The sequence below is a fragment of the Falco cherrug genome, chromosome 7, assembly GCF_023634085.1.
Source record: "Falco cherrug isolate bFalChe1 chromosome 7, bFalChe1.pri, whole genome shotgun sequence".
Taxonomy (NCBI): Eukaryota; Metazoa; Chordata; class Aves; order Falconiformes; family Falconidae; genus Falco; species Falco cherrug.
The window spans coordinates 11,579,046-11,599,069 of record NC_073703.1 but is presented as its reverse complement, the minus strand read 5'-3'; the positions used below and the strand labels follow the sequence as shown (position 1 = coordinate 11,599,069).

General features: G+C 46.7%; 1 protein-coding gene across 5 annotated transcripts in view; it reads left to right on the top strand.

Moving 5' to 3' along the window:
* NTRK3 (neurotrophic receptor tyrosine kinase 3) overlaps positions 1-20,024 on the top strand; it is a 232,138-nt gene that overhangs the window by 71,302 nt on the left and 140,812 nt on the right. For all 5 annotated transcript variants that reach the window (XR_008733243.1, XR_008733244.1, XM_005436616.3 and 2 more), the window contains exons 9-11: positions 1,610-1,633; positions 2,442-2,512; positions 4,271-4,373. Coding sequence is in view for 3 of the 5 variants with exons in the window: in XM_005436616.3 (XP_005436673.1) it covers positions 1,610-1,633; positions 2,442-2,512; positions 4,271-4,373 (198 nt within the window). In the remaining 2 variants the exon portion in view is untranslated. The remainder of the gene's footprint in view (positions 1-1,609; positions 1,634-2,441; positions 2,513-4,270; positions 4,374-20,024) is intronic.

Sequence of the window (20,024 nt, the reverse complement as noted above, 5' to 3'; positions counted from 1 at the left end):
AGTCTTTAATGAAAATGCAGTGCCTGGAAGGCTTCCTATCAGCATAGAAAAGAACCCGTGACCATGTTTTTTTAGAAACCCCTGGTCTGCAACCTCTCGTTGGTACGGTGCCAGATTGTGCTTTCCAGGATGAGAGGCAAAAAGTGCTGCTAGAAGCTGGGTGGGAGCTGTGCCCCATGCCATATCCTGCTGTTCTGTGATGATGTGGCTCCAGAAGCCAGGGCAGTGGCTCCCAGGGCAGATTTGTCATATCCTGATAAAAATCTCATTGCATGTTGTCATTGGCATCTCTATCATAAGCTACCACCTCCTTACTTAATACACAAAGGTTAATGTACCTACCTCCCTTGTGATGAGTGTTCAACTCTTTGAGAACTTCTCAGAGAACTCAAATTGGCTGAAATTTCTTGTCTGTGTTTTATACTTTTAAAAATAGGGTTTAATGGGAAAAACGTTTTGTTGGTTTCTGCTGAATTTCCTTAGTCCAGTGGAGAAAAATAGAAAGGGAAAATGTAGAAGCAGCAAGAGTTTTACAACTGGACTCTGTCTGCTTTAATAGCGAAAAAATAGTCTCCAAATGAAATATTTCTTCCTCTTTTATCCCTCCACACCCCCCGGCCTTGCTAGAAAAAGCCAAGGAAAGTTACTTTTCTGCTTGACTTGAAACAAAAATATTTTTTCAGGTTTTTTTCCCCTGATTTGGAAAGCTGTGTTTGTCACCCGGGGGTTGTTTTACACTTCCCTTCCAAACCTTACCCATACTTCAGTGTGAACGTTTCAGCATCCTTCCAGGAGCCCTCTGCCAGCAAAGCTGTGTAAACTCCAGTTAATATCAGGCTCAATTTCTTACATGGGCAAGTGAATGGAAAGCTGACGTTATTCTCATGCTATGTAAACTGAGTGTCACCGAGAGCTTTAGACTTCATTGTCTGGGGCCTTGGCCACCTCTGGCGCCGAAGGAGCTTTACTGGAGCAGTCAAGAGGCTGACAGCAGGGACTGGTGGTGTTGCCTTGGCAAGAGGCAGCTCTAGGACAGCCGCAACCTCCATGTCCAGTTCAGATGTTATTAGCTTTTATGCGTGGCTCAAACAGAGGTCAGAGGATGTCTCCTCTGTCCCCTGGCCCCAAGCTGGGCTCTCGTCCCTGGGAGCTGGTCCTCATCCTCGAAGGACTTTGTCCTTGGGTGAACACTGCCATGTAAGGCAAAATCTGCTCCTTTCCCCTCCACCTCGGTCCTGCTGAGCCCTGTGCGTCTGTCGAGCAAGCTCGCCTGCTGAAAGCAGGATCGTTTAACTACCATTCAAAGGCGTGGTTAGCATGCTGCTAATTGTTCTCCATTTTCACTTGCAGTAGCATCCCTCCCCTCCTGTTGCAGCCCATGGCCCTGCACAGTTGCTTACCCCTGTGTTCTCTATCCTGACCTCCAGCATATCCTGCTGACACATGTGCTGCAGTTTCAAGTTACAGTTGCCAGACAGGACAAACTAGGAAGAGTTGGTTTCCTGGGCTCTTTGGGGTGGTGGGTTGTCTCTAAGGTGGGTTGGGAATGAGACCACTTCTGTGGTTGCTGTGCTGTTAACTGTTTTGCTTCTCTTTGTCCTTTCCACAGAGAGTACAGACAACTTTGTCTCAAGTAAGTGCCTCCTCCTCCTTTGTGTATGGTGGGTGTTTTGTTTCTGTGGTTTCCTGTGCTCTTCTGACTTATGGGCTCCTGGAGGGAAAATCAGAAAGCCAAAAGCAAATTGGCAGAGACTGCACAAAGTCCTGGCTTACCCATACGTGAGCAAGATGGCTGGGGGAGCTTTTGATCAGCTGGGTAGTCAATTTCTAGAGCTCAGGAGATGCTCATTTCCCTGTAGTGATGTCCTGAAGAAGGTCCTAGTGGAAATGATGGTTGGTTGTGGTGCAGCAGAAGGGGTCTTAACTAGATGCAGGCTGGCCAGTCCCCAAAGCAGTTGTGTGTCATGGCCCATTGACAACATGCTCTCTAGTGTGGATTGAGATGAGAAGCAGGGCTTGATTTCTGTGACGTTTCCCCAACAGATTCTCACCACCCCCCCCCCCCCCACCCCCCCACCCCCCCCCCCAGTAACTGGTTCTTTGGATCAAGTTCTGCTGGAGTCAGTCTTGTGTTTTGACCCTACCTAGCCCAGCAGATTTCTGAAAACTCCAGGAGATGGATGGATGGAGGCCATCCAGGCACCCAAGTGTTTCTCATTTGTAAAGTTGGAGTGACATCAGTGTTTTCCTGATCTGTATTTTCTCTGCCGATGTGCACAGGGAACTCTCTGATGGTTGATTTTGGAGCCTTCTGAAATAGAAAGTGAGAACCTCTGTTAGGGGTGAGCTGCCTCGCGTTAGGTCAGGCATCGGGGATATGCTAGTGCCTTGGGAGTCCCGTGGGAGCCACGTTGAATCTTCTGTCTTTGTTTTGGTTTCAGTTGGTGATTATGAAGTGAGTCCCACCCCGCCGATCACTGTGACCCACAAACCAGAGGAGGACACTTTTGGGGTGAGTCCTGTCCTCTTCTCTACAGAACTGTTTTGCATGCACTACTTGTTATTGATGACTCAGTATTTACACTCCTGTGCTGTTCTGAGATGTTCGCAAGGAAAAAATCTTCCTTTATGACTCAAGTCAACAATCAGAAGGATTTTGTGGCTTGTCAGGCAGGTAAAATACTGACATGAACCATCTGATCCTCTTGGGTCTGCAGTGGAACTAGGGAGCTCTTTGAAAATAAGGGATCCTGTGAAGTTGCTGCTTGCAGGGTCAGAAATTCTCGCTCTGAAGAAGTAGCACCCAGAGAACAAACAAACAGGCAACTGTGTGTTTCAGACCATTATTGATCTGTTAAGTTTAGCCCTGTGAGGGACTCGGATTTAGCTTGGTTCAGTTCTGTCAGTGCCAGTTCGCCCTCTCTCCTGCTCTGCAGGGCATGCCAAAAATGAAAAAGAAAAGAAAGCCTACAGCTTATCAGATCTCAACATTGTCTGTCTTCTGCAGAATCCAGGTAGAAAAATGAAAAAAAAATGAATGTGTGTATAAGTATTGGGGGAAAAAATTAGCATGTTACACAATTGCTCTGATTCTCTGAAAGTTTTAAGATCTTGAAACATGCCAGGTGTTAACGGAATGAACAAAACCCAATCCACCTTGGTTTCAGTTCTCATCCAGCTGAAAATCTCCTGTAACTGAAGTGAAAGCTTTGAACAGTGAGACTGGAGTAATAACGTGCACTGATTATTAAATATAAAGCACAAAAAACAAGCTGAAGGATCAAATAAAAAATGTAAAAATTTCATAGCTAATGTATTGAGGGCAGGAAAAGGGTTGCAAAATGAAATTACTTTTTCTTGGTTAAATGATGTATTTTCTATTATAGCAGAATACAGTTTTGTAAAAGGAAGTGAAGTCTAAATGCATCACAAGACCCAGTACAGGAGAACAATTGGACAAATGCCAAAGAAATTGTTGTTTACATCAATGCAATAAAAGTATCTCAAGCAAAGGCTTGAAGGAATAAATATTCATAAATATTAAAATAAGCCTGGGATTGTAAACCCTTTAGGGGAAGAAGTTTTTCTTTCCTCTGCTTGTACACTTACACAGTGGAACCATGGATCCAGTGAAGGACTTTGGACACTGTTGTAGTATAAATATTTACTATGAAAAATCACAATAAATAGGGAACCACTAGAGGCTTTTGGAAAACCAAATGTTTTAGGGGGGAAAAAAACCCCTCAGTTCTGCTTATTTTCTTCTGTTTTCTTTTTGTGGTGTGTTATTTTCCCTCATTCTTTGTCCTGAGGGATGTTTGGATGGAGACAGAGTTGGTCTTTCTAAAGAATTTTCTGCTGCTCCTGTGTGTTCCCAGCTCAGGTTAGTATAGCTTTAGTATTGTGGCATCACCACTGTGCCAGAAACGGAGGCTCGTGATGCGGTGCAGCGAAGGGAGAGCCCAGACACTGGAGCAGAGGTGGTCCTTCCCTGCAGATACACGGAGTGAGAGCCTGGGAGGAGCTGGTCCCAGAACAGCATTGCTGACAGGGAAATCCCAGACTTCCCAGTCCTGCAAAAACAGCCTGTGATGCTTCCAAGCTGTGCTAGAGCCCTTTGCTTTAGCTTGTATTTTCCTCCACAGCTGATATCCACGGGGCTGCAGCAGATGGTGTGAGCCTACAGAAAGGTTAACTGTGCAAGGAGGTGCTGCATTTCCAGTCTAGACTCCTAAATTCCTTTGTCTTGACTAAGGCTTTTTCCTTTCAGGTTTCCATAGCGGTTGGGCTGGCAGCTTTTGCTTGTGTCCTCTTGGTCGTCCTCTTTATTATGATCAACAAGTATGGCCGGCGGTCCAAGTTTGGGATGAAAGGTACGTGCAGTTGCTTTCCTCTAGCAGGAGGCACCTTCCAGGATTGCCCGGCTCTTATAGCACACGTGGAAAGGTGTTGTGGTTTTATTCCTACATTATCTGTATTGGTGCAAAACCTTCTAAAGGGAATGGTGTCCAGCCCTCTTCTGTTTGTTGAGAGAGTAATGGAGACATCCAGGCAGGTGGTTCTCACCTGTATGTCCTGCTGGGCAGAAGTATGCATGTGTTTTCCTGATCAGCACGTAACTGCATCTACAGGTTGCTCAGAAGAGCTTTGCGCCTGCTTCTTCCAGCCACGTGTTGAGGGAGTTGTACTCAGGAGAGCATGTTCTGGGATGAAGTCTTGTCTGCGGACTTGATGATGCATGGCTTTCCCCTTGCGTCGCACTGGGTGCAGAGTGCGGGGTGTGAAGGGGGAACAGAAGGATGTGAAATTGCTTTGGGTTCTGCTGGAAAGGCAGATGTACCCATCTTGTGCCTGTCTGTAAGACTGAGATGCTGCTGTAACTTTGTAAGGTCCATGCCGGGAAAGCAATTGCTGATCTGTCTGTCAGTGATGTGGAAGGTCTCTTTCTGTTGCCTCTCTGTTGGAAAGTTTCTCCCTCTGCATCATGAATAACCACTTTAGGAGATATTTCAAGTGTCCTTGGTAGTGATTGGAAAGCAAGAAAGCATCTGAAGTTTGCCAGGCAGAACGGTGTCTCTGTCCTACCAACACCAGTGCTGTGATGTGATAAAGCTAATGCAAGAAGAAAGTAGATGACATTGTGCCATCTGCTTTTTGTGACTCGGCTGGTATCTCCAGTTGGGCAGCGTTGGTGGTGCCCAGTGAAGTCTGGAGGAAGAGCCTTCACATGACAAAGTAGTTCCCAGTCTAATTGCTGGCTCATGCACACACTGGTCGAAGCCAGGCTTTGCCAACACGAGCTTCTTCTGAGGCTCCTGAGTTGCAGCCTATTTCCTGGCCTTGCAGGGTTCTGTGTTGCAGGGCAGGTTGATAGGTTTGGGAACACTTCTTGTGGTTGCCTCCAGGCTTTGTTTGCTTCACGGAGATGTTTCCTGAGTGGGTCCAGATGGGATTCTGGCTGGAGTTTCCCCTGTGCATCCTATGGAGATAGAAGACAGGACGTTTAATTAAATAGTGAATCTTCTACACCAGCTTAGCAATATTTAGTCCATATGTCCAATGATAAGAACCATCTGGTAGGGTGTACTGACTGGTGGGTGGAGTAGAGGAATGGAAGACACGGTTCCTGGGATCAATTCCCAGCTCTTCTACTGACTCACTTGATGTCCGTAGGCAATTAGCTGTCTTAACCTCTGTCTCTGCTTTAATTTCCCCATCTGTAAAATTGGGATGTTACGTGCCTTCTGGAGGGATTTGTTAGAACACTTTGGAAGTGCTTGGGCACTTGCCACTGATGGGGCTTAGAGATACAAATATAAAAAGGAAAAGTAACTTCTGATTGTAGTGGAAGAATCAAAGAAGAGTTAACCTCATGTGGGTAACCAGTCTCTGTGAACAGACGTGTGTGTGTTCAGAGGTGTTTGGGTAAGTGTGTTAGTGGATATTCTGCTTCCCAGAAACCAGAGGGGTGCTCTGATGGACCCTTGTGTGTGCAGTTTTTGGGAGGCAAAAACATTTAACCAGAAAAGCCTGCTTTCCTCCTCCTCCTTGTGCTGTATTTGTTCCAGTTCTGGTATGGAACCACAACCTCAAAAAGTTTCTAAAACTTTTATTGATATTTCTTGGAGAGATGAAGTTGTCAGAAATTAAATGGATCTTTAAAACCAGGGACACAGTTCTTGAATGAGTCACAAGCGTCACAGGCAGCACCGTGGGCAGCTGACCCATACTGCCTAAGCTCTGCTCCCCGTCAGAGGCTGCAGAGCCTCCTGCCCTGTGGACAGTCTCCCTGGCATGTGGCTGTCCCCACTCTGACCCCTTTGCTTTCCCCCAGCATCTCTTCTGCCAACACTTTTTTCTTTAGCCGTAGTGCCATTGTCAACTGGCACGCCACCATGCTTTGCATCTTTAGCCGGTATCTCCCTTCTTTGCATCCAGCTCGTTACCAAACCTCACCACATTTTCTTCCACAACACAAACGCAATTCTTACATTCACCTGCACCAGCTGGGATGTTGTTTGGTACCCTGGCTATGGTCTGCCCAGGCAGCTGCAGCTGACTTATTTCTCACCCCCACAAGATATGTCACAGTTCCTTCCACACTTTCCAAAATGTGGTTTCTAAGCTTTCTTTCCTTGCTGCTCAGCAGGCCAATGAGTCCAGAGGACTTGCTCTCTCCTTAAGTTGCTTTGGGGTCTCAGCTGAGCTGTTGCAGATGGTCCCAGTCTGGCAGTGGTACCTTGAAGCTTGTGTTTGTTCTGTGTGTGCTGGATGTCTCTTTCCGTGGTGCCTCCTCTTTGAGTTCGCTAATGGGCTACTGTTCCTTTCCTTCTCCCTGGGGGCTGCCTGTGCATGGGGTGATGCCCTTGTACAAATCATCAAATCACTTTACTGAGTGGTCCTGAGCTGCTTGTCCAGGGGCGCATATACAGGTTCTGCCTTATTCTGACACCTTGTATGGGACAGCACAGCTGACAACCACCTCCAGATGTCCTTTAGCTGGCACTGTCCTCTGGGTCCCTCATCAGTTAATTCTTGGGCAGGAGCCATCCTGTATGGCACCCAGCATGCTACCATTTACTGAGGAAAAAAAATCCAAACCCCGAGGCTTTTTGGGAAAGTGCATCATTCCCTGAATCAGGAGCTGTTCATCACCGCTTGATATGTTGCCACTTGTTGAAAACCCAGCTTGGCAGGCCTGCAGGAGCAGGTTTTTCCTGTTGTTTTTGTCATGGACGCAGAACACTGTGTGCTCATGTTGGACACGTTACCCAAAGCACCTCTCGAGTCAATCTGAGCACATCTTTTTTCCTTCTGCGTCTCCTAGTGTTAAGCAGATGGTTTATCTCCTAGAGAGAGAGAGAGGTGAACTTGGACTGACAAGGTTGAATGTGACATTAGGCTGGAAAAACCCTCTGGGCCAGCCTGCTGTGTTGCCCTCCAGTCTTAAAAGCAGACTAATGGGCTACCAAGTGTCCGATATTCCAGCTGCCTTTGCTGAAAAGAAAGTCACTGTGTCTTGGCGTACATGTGCTGGGGGATGACTACGAGAGGATGGTGTGTCCACATTTATGGTTTGTCTACATTTTTCCTCTTCTGGCTGATATCAGACCCTCAGAGCGTTGCACGAGAGTCCTGGCAGATCTGCAGCTCTGGTAACGACCCGGCTACTGATACAGCTGACGGTGAAGCTGTAGAAAAGCCTGTGCTGCCCAGCGTGCTGTCGACGGGCTGGAGCGGTGGCATCCACAAAAGCTCTTTGTGAAGGGGGCTCCGATGTGCTGTGCTCCCGGCTCTGTGGCATCCCTCGGTTGAGCTCACAGGGGCTGGCCATGTGCCATCCCCCTCGCCTTCCCCTGCTCCCTCTGGAGAGGGCATTCATTAACACGGGGTGGCAGAGGTCAGCTCCCCTTTCTTGGCCGCCTGTCGGCTTTGGCTCCTGTAGCTGGGGTAGGGGGTGGGGGCTGCAGCAGCTGGTGGGGGGGCTGGGGGATCACTGGAGCTGGGGTGGCGGAGGCGGCAGGAGAATGGCAGACAAAGCGCCTCTTTGTGAAACGTGGCGTTGTGTGGGTGACATGGAGGCAGTGGCGAGGAAACCGCTGGGAAAAGGGAATGTGAAAACCGAGACGCGCTGAAGTCGCAGCAATGGGCTGCGACCGCTTGCTGAAGGGTGATGTATCCAGAGGGGTAGCTGAGAGGCTTTTTAAAGCCTTGTATTAGTGTGGGAACAATAATAGGATCTTGCAGTGCAAGTAATTGGAAGTTGGGGCTCTTTGGTTTACTGCCATGGCTCAGGGGAGTGGGTTTTACAGGTGGGATAGACTGCATGGGAGTAAGGAGCCCGGCATCCCGCTCCCAGTCGTTGCTTGCTCTGGGCTCGGTGTCCCACATTCCCTGGCTGCCCGCCGGAGGTGGAGGGTTTACACCTCACCTTCTGGGGTCAGGCTTGTCACCGCAAGCCTTGTAAACCCACGTATTCCGATCAAAGTTTAATCCCAGAAGATGACAGGAAATGAAATTTCATAAGATAATAAAAAACCCACACATAACTCCCGGGACTAACAAAAATGAAATTTCATAAAACAATAATAACGGCACAGAAAAGTCCTGGGACTAACAAAATGTTTGGATGGCACAGTGATGGAGGCCGTGTAAATGCTTAGGTTGATGGGCTGAAATATATGCTCCTTTTCTTTGTTTTCTGTTATGTTTGCAAGTGCCTAGGGATAAAGAATGTGTGCTTGTGCATATTTGTGTGATGTATTCCTGGTGCCGCACAGCTTAAAAAACAAAACAATACCAAACAAAAACCACCAAAAAAAACCCCAAAAGAAACAAATTGAGTTTGCTGAGATATGGGGAGAAAGATGCTAGAGAAAATCCAGACAAGAGCACTTGTCATTTTGCTGAGATGAGCTGTTTCCCAGGCTCTGAGATTAAAAACTACTTGCATTCTCCAAACAAGGTTTTCTTCCTTGGGTGGAGACAGTGCCAGCTAATGGTTCAGACTTGGTTGCAGTTGGCAAAGAGTAGATTGCTTTTTAATCTGATTTCCTAAACAAATAAGGTGTGTGATCATGCTGCCTGTCTGCACACATGCAAGCGTGTATGTGCAGCTCTGCCTGCTCATTTTTTCCCTTTCTCTGCTGCGGCTTTTGGATCTGCTGGCCAGTTCCACCCAGAGGAGATGGGGGAAGGACTTCAAGATGCCTTTACAGGCATCATGTAAATAGGGAGGCTAAACAGGATGACAGCTTGGGTGATGCCCCACTGATGGAAATGCTTTGAGCCTTTCTGGGCATTGGAGAACCCGTATGGAAGTGAAGCCTCAGATAGAATAACAAAACACAGGGGAGCAGGCTTTCACGGGGTGTGCTGTGGTGGGTGATGTGTATATCTGTATACAGGCGTATGTATATTTTCTCTCTGAATAGGCAGAAACAACAAGGAGGTTGGGGAGAGACGAAAGAACAGTAAATAAATACTGCCCACGCTTTCTGTAGTTTGAGGAATCGCATTGCTATCGGTTCATTTGGTACTTTTTCTATTAGCCCTGATCAAAGTGCTGGCACTGCTGATGTGCCTGTGGATGTCAGAAGTACTTGCAGAGCTGTTCCATTGTAATTCAACATTAGTTAATAGGTACTTAAAGTAAAGTGGTTGCCTATTTGATTATGATTGGGGGTTATTAACATTTTTTTCCATAAACAGATGGTAACTGTCCACTGAGTCGATTGCAGAACAATTCCAGGGTTTCTGATTCAAGAGGACCAGCTCCTGCAAAGATATCATGTGTGCCTGGCTTTTTGCTTTTGTTGATTTGTTTTTTTGTTTCTCTCTCTTTTTTTTTTTTTCCTTCCCTCTTTCATCGTGCAATTATCGCTGCAGTTTTAAAGGGGTGGAAAAAAAATAATATACAAGAGCCATCACCTACTTTTCAGGTGAGGCTTCATTCTGACCCACGTTGCCTTGGCCAAGAGTGGTTACAGTCATGCACTGGTTGTTTTTCCCTGATGATTTGTTTGCAGTTGTATAGGCATGAGCAAGCACTCTGCAGCTTGGAGAGCCTGCACCTTAAGGGTTAGTTGCTCAGGAAAAATCTGTGATCAGGGCCCTTTCATTTCATCCTCCTGGGAGCCTGCCATGTAGAGGGAGAAGGAAGAAAGAGAGAGCAAAGTAACATCAGCCAGCCTGGCACGGCTACAGGAGAGAAACAGCCATACATTAAAAGCCATGGCTAACCATGGGGGCTCAGGGATGTATGGTGAGCCATACTAACGAGCTGGAAATGGGAACTGATGGCTGTTGTTTTCGTTGAGCTCGGGTGTGTGAAGCACAGAGCCCAGCCGTGCCGACGGGCTAAGCCTCCCAAAGGGCCATGGACAGAGCAACTGTGAGGGGGCTGTTGGAGGTCAGAGCTTTTCCTTGCTGGTATCCTTCTGTTTGTTTGAAAAGCCCCTTGATGTACTTCTGACTCTCGATACTACCTGGTTTTATTTGCCTGGGAAGTGGATTGAAAGGGCATGTGGTTTCACTGGGGCTTCTTTCTATAAATGCCTGTTTATACTCTGCTGAAGTGCAAGTTGTGCTATTTATTTATTTATTTAGTGCCTTCAAGGTGATAAAGCATAAAGCTCCTTGAACTGCTAAGTTCCTCACCCTCTGCTAAGCCGTGCAGTCCATAAATGGTACGGTGACAGCAAGGGAAAGCTGCTGTGCAGCCCTGGGCTCCTTGGCAAACCTTCCAGAGATCTCACCTCTCCCTTGAGATGCTGTGACAAGGCACCTGCTTCTGCATCTCTGCAAAGGCAGATCTGCTCTCATGCTGGGAGTTAATGCTCACATCCCTTGCAGGTGGTGTTAGTCTGGTGAAGGCTTGGAAAGATGGGGTGGTGATGTCCTTGTTGCTGTCTGAAGGAGCAAGGAGCCACCCTTGGCTGGAGAGACACATCAAATGACCCTGAAGGAGAAATGGTTAGCAGATGATCAGGATTTATTTAGATCTAGAAATAAACCATTTTCCCACTCCCAGAAGCATTACTAGGTTATTTATAAAGGAAACATAAAGTGCACTGACCAGCCATTATCTATTTCAGTTGCTTTTACAAAACCAAGGTGTCTATTTTAGGCAACTACTAAAAGCAGTTAAAAAAAGTCAGATCAGTAGTTTTCAGGTGACCCGAGAGGCCCCAAGCCTCCTTCATGCCACATTCTTGCAGGCTCTTCCTCCACACACATGGGTCTCCCTTGCTGGCCGATGCATGCGTTTGGTCTGGTCACCAGCTGGGCGCTGGACCCTGGGTGCACCACCACCCTAAAGGACCTAAAGGAGCCCCATGGCACGGTCGGTGTTTGCCTGGGGCAGTTCTGCATGAGCAGATGTCTCGCTGCTGACTGTTACACGCAGTTCTCATGTTGTGGTGTCCAAAGCTGTGCAAGTGACCCTCACGTTACCTGTGATCCGACATGATGTGAACTCCCAGCCAGGGTGATGGAAAGATGTTGAAATGTATTTATTTATTTAATAGGGTTTTTATTTGGAGCGGTCCCTGTTCCCGACTCAGCACACCAGATTTTCCACCAACAAAGCATTAACAAATGTCAGCACTGGGAACACTGCTGCTCGTGGCACTGTGGTTGCTTCTTTCTGCTTTTGCGTATGTGGTAGGCACAATGCTGAGGAGAGAGAGGGTGAGAGTGAGCCACGGCTGCTTCTCTTGCACTGCAAGGCTGAGAAGATGCTCTTCATCCACTCACCATTCAGGAACAACTAAATTACCCCTCCAGTTCCTCATCCAACTGCTTGCCTGAATCTTTTCTAGTCGTGAAATCACCTAGCCTCAGTCACCTGAGCAGCCTACCCCAAGGACCATGCAAAAGATGCTAGTCCTCAGGGGGCTTCTCTCCAAGGCAGTGATGCCTCTGCATGCCTGCTCCTTGTCTCCTTGATTCCGATCAGTGTTTGTTGCTTGGTCTGATGATGTCTGTCTGTCTTCACATGGCTCTGCTTTAGCAAAAGTGCTGGAATGACAGCACAAGGCCAGAATAATTCTGTTAATCTCAGAACAGATATCACAGACAGCAGCAGGTTAGGCTATTTTTTCAGCCAGTGTAAGTGATGTGATAAAGAGACGTCATTTTTACAAGCCTTGTATACTGTGTGAGCTCTTGTGCCTCTCTGAAGGCAGCCAACAACCAGACAACTAAATGTCAGATTTGATGTGGCTTTAATAAGGTGCAGGGCAGTGTGGGAAGAAGCAAAGGGCTTTAATTAATATCTTAATTGTAGTTTGTCTGCACTACGGTTGTCCAATTATTCTCTGAAAAAGACTTTGCTACTGTTAATGCTGATAAACGGTCCTCTGGGAGGATGTCCCTGGTAAGTTTATCACCTCTTCCTCATCATGACTTGCTGTAAGATTGTTGTTCATTTTTGTGATGTTCAGCCAGGGATGCTGAGATTTGGCACTCCATCCTTAAACCCTGGAGCAGGAGAGCTTTGCTCTTGGTTGAGGGACAGGTGACTGCGATATAAATGGCAGGATTGGCAAGGGAAGCATTTGGGAGCTGTGAAAGCAAATGGAGAGAAGAAAGAGAATGATGCTGCTTGGTCTTTGAACCTAGGCTGAATCTGCTTGGAGCGCCTAGAAATTTGGAGGCAGTGGAGTAACCTCACAAGGGAAGGATAGGGGCTGTCACTTGGGCTGTTCAAGCTTCAACTGGCAAAAGCACTGAGGAAGCAAATTGTAGAGAGCACCGGAGCATTTGATGATCTAATGGGTTTGTTCTATCTCCAACTTCTATTTCTTGTGGTGCAATAATGAGCCTGCCTGTGTCTCGGACAGCCCCAAAAGCTCTGTCATCAGCACCAGTGTTTAAGTGTCTCTTGATGAAGGCGGGAGCAGCGCAAAACCCTATGTGATGCTCAGGCATCTCATTTCGATCTACAGCTATGCTATTAAAAATCAATGGACCAGAAGATAATGGCTGTACACAAAGGCAGCTGGGGTAGTATTTTGTGCACAGGAGGAATAAATCACACTTGGATTCCCATATTTTGTATCTGAGGGGCAGGGTTATAATCCAGTTTCTGTTTGGAAGAGTGGTCTTCAGTTGGTGCTGTGGCCCTGGATAATGAAGGAAGATAGAGGATGGGATGCTCTGTTACCCTGAACCTGGTTTGTGGTTCAGGAAGGGGGCTCGGGAGATCTTGTTGTCTGTGGCCATATAAACTGGCCACAGGTCTCCCTTTGGGCTGCAGCCATCGGGGCCATTGAGGGGCACCATGTGGGAAAGGATGCCAGGTGCACCCATGTATCCCCCCCTCCCCCAGTCAGCCTTCAGCATGCTCTGCTCCACGCTTGGGCCCTGTTGCAGGATCTCCCCTCTGCTCAGGTTTGTGGCACGAGAATAGCCTGGAGCTGGTGCTCATGGCTATCTTCTGTGTCTCACAGCCTCTTTGCTCCCTGTGTCTGCTGGAACCTGTTAGCTGCAGAAAGACTTTTTTTGTTATTGTTGTTGTTTTACTTCACCTCAGTGCAGCATCTGCAGGAGTTACCAGCTCCTTTTGGAAGAGACTGTTTCAAATCAAGATACACAGGCTGTAGCTCAGCATCTTACGTGCCCTGCTGTTGGGGTGGGTTTGTGGCTCTGCTGGCAGACCTCGCTTTGTGACCAGTGAGGAGTTTTCCCTGCAGAAAAGGAAAAAGCCATTTTTGATCAGAACCCCGTTGGGAAGCATGGTCTCTGTCAAGGTGGTTTTGCCACATCTGTCTTTGATGCTACTCAAGTCAAAGCAGTGTAGCACTTCAAAAGCTGCAGAGGGTAAAACCCCATACAATTATGGCCAAAAAAAAAAGAGATGGGTCTGCTTGGGTTTTGGATTATAAACTCTTTGGCTTGCTTCTCATTCCACCTGAACCAGCTATAGGCGGAGCTGGTATTGATGAACCTGCATCTCCATCTTCTCTGTGTCCCAGGGTGTGCTTCATCCTCCTTGGCAAACAGCAAGTTCTTCCCAGCCTAACACAGTCAAGAGGCTGTGAATTACCGTGAGAGGAAAAACATTGTGTTCCTTCACAGTAAGGTTCACGTGGCACGGGCTGAGACACCGGTGCCACAGCAGCTCCGGGGCAGGCAGCGCTGGTGTCCTGGTGCAATGCTGGCTGCTTGCGCAGCAGCCGGCAGTGGTGCTGAGACAGCTGCTGGGGTTGGGGCAGGGGAGAACTGGCCCTTTTGTTGCTGACAAGACGATTTCATCTTGATGCTCTAAAAGCTCTTGTGACATCCGCAATTTTCCAGATGGGTAATGAAAACCTGTGAGCAGGGGCGTCTCGGCGGCTTTTGAAGCACTTGCCTGTGGAGCTGCGTCCGTTGGTTTTTATAACTGCTGACAGGGCTTAATAATCATTACGCTAAGTGGAGCCGGCACTCAGGGAGGCAGGTAAAGCTGCTGCTGCCCTTGGGCTGAGGCATGTTTCTCACCATGCAGCACAGAGCTGTGGATCCCAGCTGTGGATCCCTGTCCTGAGAGGCTGATTTCTGCCTCTTCTGCTCCCAGGCTGCGGAGTTCTGCGGGAGCTGCTGGCCGGGTCTGCTTGCCTCTTGCTCAGGACCCCCTTGGCACCGTCTCCTGGTATCCAGGGTTGCTCCTGGGTCTGACCCAGGGTCTGCAGTGCTTTCACTGGGCTACAGCTTCAGTCCTGCCTTGGCAAGAGGGAAACAGAGGCAGTTTTCCACAATCAGCAGGTGCACAGTTGCAAAGCATGTCTTCATCCAAAGCGCTCTTTTTCCAATCTATGTTGGGGGTAATAATTAGTAGGGTCTTACCTATTAAGCTATGATATATTTTTTTTTGAAGGAGAGATGTCTGGTATTATAAAAAGGAAAGAAAACCCCAATAATTTTGAGGTAACAGTAGTCTAGAATCAATATTTATTCGTATTGATTTCTTAATTGATTTTCTGACTTTTTTTCATCTGGGTTTTGGGTAAATTCCCATGCTCATGCCTGCGCGCACAGCAGTGGGATGCTGTGGCAGACCTGGGTAGCTGGTGAGGGGCAGGGCTGGCAGCCCTTGCACTGGTGCAGTGTGATGCTGGGGAACTGGCTAGTGGGAGCTGTAAGGAGGGTGTGTAACGTGCGGGGTCCCACTGCTGCTCTGTGCTGGTCACCAAAAGTGCTCTTGGGGCTGGACCCAGGGGCATGGCAGTTTGCTGCCAGAGAGCTACTCAGTCTCTGTTTGTTTCAGTTAATCTATCACATGCTTTTACACCTTGTCCCCCTGGCTTCAGCCTTGTGGTTGTCCCTGGGGTCTTTACAGCTGGGTCTTCCTGCAGCACTAAGCAAGGGCGCAGATGCAAACCATCTTTCATCCCAGCTCAGTCCTTCCAGAACCATCATTGTATTCTTGTTGTTGCTCTTTGCCGATTCTTCTCAGCCTGGGGGAGGCTCCTGGCCCCATACCCAGCAGGGTTGTGGGCTATACCCCACGTTTGGGCCCCTGTGCGTAATGGGGACATCTTGTCTCTGTGCAGAGCATGGTCCTGCTGTCCTGCTCCCTCACAGGCTCATAACCTGTTCACAGCCTGCTGTCCTCACCAGCCTATTTGGATGTTAACGATTTTCCAGGTCTCTGCCTCCCAGAAATTGGTGATTTATCTCCAAATCTTGTTTTTCTTTAATGTTTTCGAAGTTTGCTTCTTGGTTTTCTTACTTTTGCCCGTTTTTGCTGGCTAAGGAACATGCTGCCTGTGTGATGTTGTGCCTTCAGTGCCACTTGACTTACACGAGAAGGTAGGAGAGCTGGTGAGAAGGAGCCAGCTCTGCTCCATCAATCACCCACCATATCAATCAGAGGTGGCTTTCAGAAATTATTACTATCCCACCTGACCCCCTAAACAGACACATACCAACAGCTTGGCTAATTCAGTGGGTTTCTTTCATTTTCAAATGATTAATAAAGATGTTGGAGAAACCCACCCTTAACACCAGTCCCCATGGTGAGCCTCTCCAGCTTAAAGCTTTGCTGTATTTGTGCCACCCAGACTGGCACTAGGAGGGAAGAGCCACATAAATCAAATTTACTGTTATTATTAATACTGTTGTATGACAGTGCTCATATTCAAGCCAGTTTCAATTAATATTTCAAAGAAGTTTTTTCTGAGGCACTATCAAATATTTTACTAAGCCTGAATATATTGCAGTCTTCATTGACTAATTTTGTGATTCAATCAGGGGAAAATAAGGCATTGAAGGTAGTTCAGCGTGATTTGTTTTTATAGACCAACTGCTTCATCCTCTTGATTTCACTATAATTTAGACTCCTAAATACTTTTTTCTTAATTTTCTTTTGATTTTTTACTATAAATTTAAAGTTAGGCTTATTAATTTATTCTGCATGTCAGCCAGGTGAGCAAATGCAAGTTGTGTGCATATATGTGTATATAAAGGGAAATGTCTTTACAGATTTACAGAACGTCTGCCTTCTTGACAAGTTTCTTAGCCCAGAATTAATTGGTAACAACATCTGGTAATGAGGCTTCATACCTTTTGGGCTGCTGAGTATTTTTGCTGCGTATCCTGCTATAGACTGGTGCAGGTCTGTCCCCATGGCACGTGGGACCAAGAGGACATAGTGATGAATTTTCCAGTAAGACTTTGCTTAGCTGTATTGACCATTAATTAATTTTCTTTTTCTCTAATTTTTTGTTATTATTTAAAGACTATTAAATTCTTCTGTCTTCTGTTTGCTCTCAATCTCCCTTGATCTAAAATGTGGTGGTAGGGATTGGTAATTAGATACAGCCCGATTTCACTTCTGGGTGTCTGCAGAAATCCCTTCCACACTGCTTCTTCAGGGCAGCTGGATTTTAGACTTTTTCTCCCCTTTTGTTATTTAGTTCTTAATAACAAAACATATGGCCTTCACTGTGTTTCTTTTCTGTCTAAGTTTATTATGCTGCTGGTGTATTAGAAGTGATTTGGGCTTATTTTCTCTGCTTAAAGATTTCAAGTAATGCTTCTTGGCTGCTACTGTCTGTTAACAAGATATTGGAGTTAATGGGATGTCAGCATGTGCCAAAACCCCTCATCAGCAAAGCACATGTGTTCTACCCTGGCATATTAAAACTGAAGTCATAAGGGTAAAGCAGGGCACCTTCCTACCTTTTGATATGTATAGGTAAAGGCATTGATTTAAGTTCTGCTGAACTCGCTGTGATCAGGTCACACCAAAAAAAGTTGCTTCCTCTTAAGTGCATCCCAATAGAGAAGCTAAAATCTGTATTGGGTTCAGGGATGCTTCAACAAAGGGCGTCTCACTTGGGTTTGCTCCTGCTGGAACTTTGTTAGCGTTTCAGCTGGTGGTTTTGGGACCAGTCATACGGGCGGGCTTTTTGTTAATTTGCCAAAAAGGAATGAGGTTCTGCTTTTTTGTTAAAAAAATAAGTACTATTAAATTTTGTTGATTGAGTCTTTTACTAGCACATGCTACTGGGCCTTTGACTGCTTGCCAGATGCCTTTTTTTTTTTCCCCTGATTTTATTTTATTAATTGATTGAGACAAAAAACTGGCATTTATTCACCTGCTACTGGACAGCTTGCAGAAAGCTGTGTAAGCTCTCTTTTTGCAAAAGGTACCAGAGTTCAAAATCCTGGTTGCTCTGCTTGACCCATGGTGGAATAACCTGCTTTGATACCTGCCTTTTGAAACCCTCCTAGATGCAGGCAGGGTGCTGCCTGAAACTGCATTGAGGATAAATCTTGATTTCCAACCAGTGGCAAAAATCTGTACTTTTTTTTTTTAACCTATATGTGCTTGTCGAAAGCATCATGCTTTTGTGAAAATTCATGATAACTTAAGGGTCCTGTAACTTCCTCCGTTCTTAAAGGAGAACCTTCAGTCTTGAACCCAGCACTTGAGAGCTTTTCCCAGGAGCCATTTCCAAGCATTTTACTTTCAGATGTTAGTGCTAAGCTGGCATGTACATACAAAGCCCCGTGTGCTTTGGGACTTCTAAGCTCTCTTCTATGGCACGTGTCTTCTGAAAACTTTACAGCCCTTGCATCGTCACGTTTTGGACCGCGTGGTGCTTTACAACATGCAAAAGCATTATGAAGTTGGTGGTTTTAGGATGTGGAAGGATGAGGGAGAGGTGATGCAGCAGCCCAGGCACTTATTTGACAGCCTAACGCTTCGTGTCACCCTTACCGAAGCAGGTAGGGAAGGAGGAAACTCCTCTCTCCTGGTGCTATGTGTGCACGGAGCACGAGCGTGTGTGTGCACATGTGTATACATCGCAGGGGAATAAAAGTAAGGAGATGCTTTATGAAGTAGTTAGTAGCTGGCGGTAAGTGCCTATTTATCTGCACTGAGCTGCAGAGCCTGGGAGCGGCTGGAGGGAGATTTGCTGTTGGGCAGGCTTTTTAAGGATAAATAATCTTGGCTCGAATTTGCACTAATGATTTCCTAAGTGTGCTGGCGTGTCTTGAGCGGTGGAGAAGGAGGGAAGGCAGTGCTTGAGTCTTTTTTTGGGGTGTGAATGGGGAAGGCAGGAGGAGGCTGGAGGGAGGAGGGAGCAGCAAGTGTTTCCCATTTTGGTTAGCAGTGTGGGAGATGGAAAGTTGGTGGTTGAATCTTGATTTCTTTTATTGGTCTAGTAAGCACAGTGGCTATGGGAGATGCGTGACCCATAAATGTGCTTCTATTGAACATGTTGCAGTCCTATATTGTCTTGATAAAGAGGTTTGGTTGACGCAGAATTTGTTAGTTTAAATTATTGAGAAGGTACATACAACTGTCTTGGTCAGGTAGCAATAAAACCAAAGCAAAATCCACAAACTCATCTTCCTGGAGCCAAAGACTGTCCTATGCTAGTGCAGAGCAGGGGGAACCACCTGGCAGCTGTGCACTCCTGTGTGTGTTTTCTGCAAGCAGGAGCACCGCCGGCAGCGTTGCCTGCGTTCATGCCCTATGCTGCTGCTGTTGAGATGCAGGGGGTTAAATGCATTGTGGCACCAAAGAAAGTCTTCAGGGTATCAAGTCGTAATATCCTAGAAATTGTAGGCTGAGGGAAATGTTTCTAGTAAATATTGGCTTCTAGAGGATAAAGAAATGAGCACCCCTCATCTGTTTGAGGTCATTTATTCCTGTTTCTGGATAGTATCACAAATGCACAGATTAGGCTTTTGCTGTGGTTGTGCCTTTCCTTCTGTTGCAGACATGGGACATGTGGACTGGGAGGTGGGGAGACACCGTCTGCACAGTTCTGAAGGGGTGAAGACCCAGTGATGCACTTTGTCAGCTGTGACACCAGCTCCAAGCCCCACTATCTCAGCGATACTTTTTTTTTTTGTGGGGTTCTCTTGCCAGATCAGCTGAACTTTACTGAAAAAGCGGGTGGTGGATAATTTCATTAGTGGCTACCTGTTGGGAAGGACACATATGCCAACATTTTTCTAAGCACAGGAATTTAAAAAGTAGCAAAGGGAATTAATAGACAAATCCTACTGAAATTCCTCTAACATCCTTTGTCAATCCTGGGATTAATGTCTAACAAGTGCTGACATGTGTATGATGGGAGCAGGGGATGGTACTTAATAAAATGTTTCATTAACTATAGAAAAAGGACTTTACGGTAACTCAGAGCAGGTAAATTTGCATGGTCTTGATCAGAAGACAGACACAGAAATAGACTTGGGGACTGAGATGGGCTTCTTGCTGTGACCAGCAGCTGAACAAATCATCCAGAGTGTGCAAGGGTTAAGGGCCATCCATGCAGAAATGATGCCTTGTAGACTGTTAAAATACCAAGACTGGATTTTAATTTATCCTCTGCTAACAAGTCTGTCTTGGATAGTTCATCAGTTTGATGTTGGAGTAGCTTTCACAGAGGCTTAATAAGACTAATCACTGCAGACTCCCTCCGCAGTCATCCAGGAGGGGTAGGTTCCTCATTAGGCAGATGCAGAAGCATTTGGAGCTGTGTGTCTCTCACCATGGACTGCAGAGTGAGCCTTGGGGA